General features: G+C 36.3%; 2 protein-coding genes across 2 annotated transcripts in view; both read right to left on the bottom strand.

Annotated features, from left to right (window-relative positions):
• Positions 1 to 218: 218 nt before the first annotated feature.
• Positions 219 to 4,319, bottom strand: fkbp8 (FKBP prolyl isomerase 8). Its single transcript, XM_020940123.2, has 9 exons — positions 4,140 to 4,319; positions 3,600 to 3,849; positions 3,369 to 3,538; positions 3,218 to 3,306; positions 2,921 to 3,141; positions 2,674 to 2,846; positions 2,531 to 2,608; positions 972 to 1,112; positions 219 to 850 (listed from the first exon to the last, which is right to left on the bottom strand). The coding sequence occupies exons 2-9, from the start codon at positions 3,841 to 3,843 to the stop codon at positions 764 to 766; spliced, it is 1,203 nt and encodes a 400-aa protein (XP_020795782.1). The 5' UTR covers positions 3,844 to 3,849; positions 4,140 to 4,319; the 3' UTR covers positions 219 to 763.
• A 384-nt stretch (positions 4,320 to 4,703) lies between these two features.
• ssbp4 (single stranded DNA binding protein 4) overlaps positions 4,704 to 7,702 on the bottom strand; it is a 67,775-nt gene continuing 64,776 nt past the window's right edge. Inside the window, exons 15-17 of the mRNA XM_020940027.2 lie at positions 7,595 to 7,623; positions 7,421 to 7,522; positions 4,704 to 7,229 (exon numbers count right to left, since the gene is read on the bottom strand). Of these exons, the coding sequence (XP_020795686.1) occupies positions 7,200 to 7,229; positions 7,421 to 7,522; positions 7,595 to 7,623 (161 nt within the window). The 3' untranslated portion in view covers positions 4,704 to 7,199. The remainder of the gene's footprint in view (positions 7,230 to 7,420; positions 7,523 to 7,594; positions 7,624 to 7,702) is intronic.

Genomic DNA, 7,702 nt, shown 5'->3' with positions numbered 1-7,702 from the left:
ATCACAATGCGTCAGAAAGACGTCAGCAGCTATGAAAAAAAAAAGAACCTCAGGTAGGGATACCCCTCCTAGAGATGGCCAAGCAAGTAATGGACAGACTTTACACGTTAAGACGCTATTGAATTATTGTAATTCTAATAGAGTGACGCACAAATGTGGAAAATACCTACTTACCTTAGAATACTTACATTAAGATATATGTGTCAAAGAATGTAAGCTTTTATTTTATTGCATACAAGTTTTATTTTGATGAATAACAATTTAACACAAGGAATGCGTGAATTGGCTTTGTCGGCTTTCTTCAGTGATTGCCAAAAAAAGGAATAACCATCAAACCAATAGAAAATCAATTTGGTCTTATCACAATATAGAGTAAATGCTTAAGTATAACAGTTGTATAAGGAATGCAGGAAAGCATGTCATTTTAAAAAAATCTATGGGTTTTAAAATGGGGTTAATGATTTTAACTAAAATCCACACAGCCTAGTAATACTAGTAAAAAAAACATAAGTAGTAGAAAATGACAATGTGATAAAGACATGCATATAATTACACATTTTACTTGTGCATCTCCCAAATAGCAAATTTGAGATTAGTATGTACCACTTGTATACCTCAAGCATAGCAGAGAGAAGAGAGTCAAGTGGCAACCCATCAATGGCATCTATACACACAACTCAGGTTAAAAGGTACGGCCCGATGTGCTGCCGAATATAGGCTTCCTCCTGTCAAGGTTGGACTAGGTCATTACCGCAGGCTTGGTTCAGTTTCTAGCAGCTATGACAACAGATAATGCTACACCACCAATAGCTACAGCAGTGGCTCCAAATAACCATTTCCAACTGAGACCCTGGAGGAAAAATAATACAAGTAAGGTTGTTATTCAAATAAAAAAGAAAAACTATAGATCCTGAAATACCTGAAGACAGTCAATAGTGTTTATCTAAATTTAATAAGTATGACGTTCTCACCCATGATGACTTTGCCTTGTGTTTCTGTATACTGCTTCCAGAACTGGAAGGGTTTCCCAGCATCTTCTTATACATGGCCTGCTCTGCGCCCCTCTGCTCAGAATGCTTCTTCACCAGTTTGGAAAGCTCTGCGTGTATAGTCTAGAAAATAACAATATTCACTCAATAATCAAATGACAGAGTGACACTATTTGAAATGAACATGAAAAAATGTTCAAGAATCAGAGTGAGTAAAAAAATAAAACAAGCTTAGTTTAAGAGGAAACAAGAGAAAAATAAATACAGACGACGAGGCATTGAGGTATTGGAGAAGATAATGTGTCATCCTGTCCATCTCTGGTGCTTCTTCTGTCTGGAACTGCCTCATTAATCATAATGTGAAAAATGGAGTATTGTTTCTACACACCCACCCATCTATATTTTTAGCTGAACAAGGCTTTATGTAATATTTATTCTCATCAACAAACTGACACATCAAGTTAAAATAACATACTATCCTTAAAAACTTTAACACATAATAAAGTGTCCTGTAAACCCATTTATTTTTCTGTACAGAAATTGTTGGTTAAACAATTTTGTACAATGTTTGTCTTTGATAATCAGTCTAGTGGCAGCCAGTGCACATGTTGTTTCACAGATTGGCGTAGGGGGATTCTGGGCACAAGTATGCTGCTGCTGCAGCTTACAGCTGATCCAAGAAGCCTACACACTGAGGTCCATTATGGAAACACATACATACAGCTAATGACAAAATCTGTCCTACCCCCATACAAATTTGTAATAAATAATTTAATTCAGTAATAACTCTTTCGGTTGAAAACTGACCCCTAAACAGTAATTAAAAACTGCTGGAGTACAGAGAAAAATAACTGTGTACTATGTAAATGTAAACAGCTTTTGACAAATAGCAGGCAGCAGTGATGGGAAGAATACTTGTTTGTAAAATGTATTTAGTTACAAAACACCAAATAACTGCATTAAGATGTGTCGTGTAATGTATTCCATTACATGGTTTAATCAGAGTACTGTATTCTGAATACTCAGAATTCTTTTACATCGAGTTGCCTTCATTTATATTGTAAAAAACATGATGTATAATTACAAACAACTTTATAAATGAATGCAAAACGACTAAAACAATCACATAATTGCATGTGTAATGTATAATTAAAAAATAAATAAAAAATTACACATGTACGCACTGCAAGATCTGTATTTTCCATTTTTCTCACTAATACCATACAGTTCAAAGCCAAATGTGATGATGATGTATTTAACATTTTTAATTTAGGTAAGTAACTGAATTCTGAATACCACCAAATGAAAAAATAACTGTGCCAGAAGCTACTCAAAATTAGTATTTTGAATAATTTTTAGTGTTTTCGGCATATTCAGTTACTTCCCAACAGTGGCAACGCCACCAAACAAATTCTATGAAAGGTTGATTCAGCACATCTATGCATGCGTTTCAAACTATCAATTAAATGAATATTTAGCACCATCTAGTGGTGAAATAGCAGAACACTGAGAAAACAAAAAAAGTCACTTAAACACAGTACCTTATTACTGGGTTCCAACTTCAGCGCTTTCCTCAAAGTTTGAATAGCTTCTGTGTAGTTACCTTGCAAGGCCAAAACCTGACAAAAAAATAATAGCATCAATCTTGAAAAATAAACTCAAAATAAATATACACAACACTCACCTTTCCCATTCGAAAAAGTGCTTTCACATTTTCTGGTTGGTGTGACAGTGCTGAGATGCAGGATTTAAGAGCAGCTTCATAGTGATCAAGTTTAAGCTGAGCAGCAGCCATATTGTTTAAACATTTAACTTTGACATCTACAAGTTCATTTTCTTCGTCAGTAGTTATATCAACTGCAAAAGGAGCGTTGGGGTTATAAACCACTTAAAATAAAGCAAAAAAAACAACAACTTAAAAATAAACTTACCTTTTGAACTAGAATCTGTTATTTGCATGGCTATGCTATAAGAATTCACAGCAAAAGCATAATCCCCACGCTGATAGTGGGCATTGCCTCTTTCTCTTTTATGATCAGCCAGGGCAATCTTTTCTCGAGGGGGCAGTAGTTCCAGTTCAGGAGAATCAGTGACCTCCAGCAATTCCACCTCCAATGAGAGCTCAGCGTTTGGAGGGACTTTAGGGTCAAAACTAGTAAGAAACAATAAGTAATTTGAGTGCAAAAGAATGTGACTGCATAATATATCTAAAAGGTTTGGTATCCTACCTTCCTTGAGAACCATATGCATATTTTGCATCAGTAAGTACTAGAGCTCTCTCTCCCAATTCCATAAGCTGCACTGTGAGGTCAAGTGCCTACATGAAGCAATTTGATAATATAAAAAACTGCACACAGATTTAACATAAAATATTTTTACCTGGATGACATCACCATCTCCTAAAGTGAACGACAGGTCAGATATCTCCACAACAACGGTGCCATCACTTATAGTGGTCTTCAGATTGATTTTAACATTTTGTCCTTTTTGTGGTCTACTATCTCGTCCTTTACCTGGCACCAGTACTTTTTTCTTCAGCTGACCATTACCTGTTGTAGACAGTGCAATTATATACTTACTGTTCCTTGTTAAAAAGCATTTTGAACATACCTAAAACATCCAGCCACTCATCTACAGGACTTGAATCCAGTGGACTTTCATTTTTGTCTTGCTTTTCTTGGACAGTTGGACTCCCAGCATCTTCGAGAGGAGGGGGCTCATCATCTTCGAGGTCGTCTTCATTCAGAACCTCAAAGTCCTCCCCGCTGTCCAGCAACGAGGTTCTCCCATTCTTCTTTGCTTTTGCGTTAACTTTAGTGTCTTCACCACCAGATGTGTCTGTGGGTTCGTCCATTTCAGACTGAAAATATAATTTCCTCAGTTAATGAATCTATATTAATCCAAACCCTTTAGCATTTCATCATTGCCATCAAATGTAAAGACTTGCAGGTGACCATATAAAAAAATCTGGGCAACAACAAAAACAAACACACGTTTCCAGAAGTTTCTGTCCGTTAAAAGACCAGTGTGTGGCGAGCAGCAGACCCGTGAACACAACAGCAGCAGTGTTATGCTAGCTTTAATCCGAGTAGCCTTTCATTCAACATCATGCTAACTTGCTCGGTGTTAAGTGTTTTTGGAATAAATTACCTTAACTATCTGAGCAGGCGCTGGTTTTGATCTTGTATTAGCTGTCCCCTAGAAAGCAGGAATGGAGTCGCCTGTGTCACATCAGCAAATCTATAACTAAAACGCATAAACATGCTCCTGTACACCGTCCTAAGCTAACACCGTTTCTGTGTCAACAAGCTACTTCCTGTTAACCTTGACTTGCTGTGTTCCTATTGGTTCGCGTCAGTCAGACGTCATCAGAGGGAGGATACTGATCGATGATTAGATATAACCATAGATATATTATAAAACAAATCATCATACATAACATAACGCACACCTAGGTCTTTAATCATTAACTATTGTCCTGTACATGGGTTTTTGTATAAAGTTAAAAATGTTTTTGTTCGTTTGAGACTGCTTATACAATATTTTTATTACTACTGGAGGTATATCAAATTTGATTAGCCTCTGCGGCAGATGGAGTTAAGAATATAATAACCCATGAGTATTTCATGAGGGATGCATCATTATACAGGTAGATGGTGATTGTCCTTGGCTGAGCAAAGACAGACATTTAACAAAATAAAAGCAACCACATAATAAAAAATCAAATGACATTTATTACTGATGCATTGTTTCTTTTTTGATAAGCAAATTATCTGTTTTTCTTTCAGTCTAAAGAAACTTTACATTATAAAGAAACATACAAAGAACATCTTTATTAACTAGACAAGACACCTAAGTCCCTAAGACAAGATTTGAACTATCCTACCATGAAATACAAAGCAAACCCAAGAGACAGACTGCTTCATATTGAATACTGCCGTGTCATTAGAAAGGACCATGAACAGTACAGGAGAATCATTTATATCCCCCTCCCTTTAAACCCACCCATCCCAGAGTCAACATAATCACACCACCCCGCCAGCAAATCTTCCCAATGGTACAGTATTATACATCACAATAGAAGTACAGAGATGGCCGACAATCGATATTCACGGGACTGAGAGAGGATCGGTGCGAGTTAAATTTATACACCATCATTATGTCTATGAGAATCACAAAGCCAAGGACACAATCTGTCCTACAAAAATCTAACTTTTTTGTGCTATAAATTTTAAGAGATATTTTTTTTAGAATCCATCTTAAAAATCCTTCATTTAAAAAAATTGAGGTCACATGTTGCTCGTTTACCAAGCACAATGTTTACAAAGACACAAGGGCAGATGGAGGACATGTTGTGCACCTTTTTCTCCCTCACTTCTGTCCTCTCTCTGTCCCGTACTCAACATACACGTCATACAGTCAGCAGTTAATGCAGCACTGTACAATACATTTTTTTAGGAAAGTCTGCCAAATAGTCAGCACATCCTTCTCTATGCAAAAAATGACATTTATTTATAATTTACTCTGCGCTGTATTCATTGGTAGTGACTGACATATCAAAACATGTCAATGATATCAAAATGCATTATACATTATTTACAAAATTAAAGAATAGGGTAGAGGCATTCAGGAGCTGAGGATAGGTGGGTAAAGAAGGGGTGGTGCGTGTCATTACTTTAAAAGCCATCATTTGCCTGACAGCCCAAACCTGGAGATGTCCCTGTTCAACTTCAGCAATAAATCTGTTCACATTTCTATCAGAAAATTGATAAATATAGAACCAGTATCTGCAGAGGCTACAAAGGTAGATTGTTTTAACAAAGTCAAAAAATAAGTGCTGAAACAGGGACCAGAAACAGGGACAGAATGACTGACACAAACTGACATTTGAAAAATATTTCAGTCCAAGGAATCCCCATGCCCAAATGGAAGTCTTGCCCTTTGCATGTTGGCTGATGTGGTGGTCTAATATCCCAAAGTCCAACACTTAAGTCCCATCAGTACGAGAGCTCCATCCAGGTTCCTGTGTACTTGGGCTAGTTGTTGAGTTTTAAAAACATAGTAGTATGGTAAAAAAAAAAACAATTATGATCTGCAAATACAATGGAAAATCCATTTGCTTCTCCTGTAAGGGTATGAGTTAGTTCAAATTAGAATCAGATAGTAATAGTGAGGGAGGAACTTTCTTTTACAATTGACCAGCCACTTTCTCAGAAACAAAACAAACAAAACAAAACAAAACAAAAAACATAAAGAAAAAAAGATTATACATACAAAACCAAAATCTACCGATGCACAACAGGTCAATTATCTCATCTACTATCTTAGCAATTTATCAGACTCTTGACACTTAACGCAGCATGTTGACGGGGTTATCTGATGAGTAATTTGTGAAGTTGCTTCACATAAATATGTAACTGAAATGAAAATTGCTTACTTCACCATGAATGATAAGATGTTTAAAGATCTGAGAATATTGTGCTACAGACATACAGTATAGTAAATGCAAGCTACAAGCTCTGAGGAGGCTTTAGGAGAGGTATGTTAAGTCAGACTTACTGAGATACAAAGAGATATAATAAAATAACTAAATTTATGTAAACAGGAAATTATTGTGCATTTTTAACTGTGTGCTTATTCTGTCCTTGATGCTGATGCTGAATAAAATGTGCCCTTGGCAGAAATTAATAACTACATTAGATCAATAATAACAATAATGAAAATTATATCAACAATATAATAAACAAACATTGAAACAATTCATGAAAATCACTGTCCTAAATAACATTAGTAGTCCATACTTTCTTCTTGACTCAGCAGCAGCAGTTTTCAGTTAGCTACTGCATTCCCTCAAAAGTCAAAGTCAGTGTAAGTGAAATGGGCTCCAGTGCCAGCCCTGATGGCAGAGCATGGATCAGGAAGGACAGTTGAGGAGGTTCAGTGTCCAAGGCAAGTCCTAGCCAGTACATGGGAGAAGACTTTCCTTTTGTGTAATCCGGGATTCAGGCTTTTATATCCTCATCCTTTTTACAGGCTTTGACAAAAGGGGCTTGAGGGTCCTGTGTTCCAGTGGCATCCCCAGAGTGTGAGTTGCACAGCACACCATCCATGTGGAGAGGCAATGGAGAAGAGTAACGCAACAGGGTGGATGGGTGAGGGTTTTAAGAACAGGGGAGATGATCAAATAAAATAAAATATATTTTTTAAAAATCACACACTCATTGTCATGTTGGGTGAATACTGTGAGGAAATAAAAAGAGGTAGAAGGAAATGTGTTAGATACAACCAAAACAAAGAATGGATGATTCATATTTTATAACTAAAGTTTATAATAGCAGCAATTATAAAAAAGTTAAATGTAATAGTGTTTACTTTACGCCAGAAAGACAATTTTTTATCAATGTAAAGCCGAGTTTTGAATTGGTACTCACACTTTCACTTTGGAATGGGTTTAAAAAGTTGCCTGCCATTTCACCATCATCCCGAGGAGTGCCGGGTGGATTGTTCATGCCTGCCATGTTGTTGGGAGAGTTCTACAAAATATTTAAAAGGCATTAATAAAATACTGACATATGCAAATGTAATACAATGGAATTTTTTCTCACCTTTGGCAACCCATCCATGTCACCTGAACCTGGAAAAAACAATAATGACATATGTTACATAAATTAGAAAAATAATTGCTTACTGTTCAATTCTTTAAGATAATCAAT

Source organism: Boleophthalmus pectinirostris, unplaced genomic scaffold, assembly GCF_026225935.1.
Source record: "Boleophthalmus pectinirostris isolate CB_2022bp ecotype Guang Dong unplaced genomic scaffold, ASM2622593v1 HiC_scaffold_7, whole genome shotgun sequence".
Taxonomy (NCBI): domain Eukaryota; kingdom Metazoa; phylum Chordata; class Actinopteri; order Gobiiformes; family Gobiidae; genus Boleophthalmus; species Boleophthalmus pectinirostris.
Note: the sequence above shows the minus strand (reverse complement) of the source record. Positions and strands in the feature narration are given on the sequence as shown.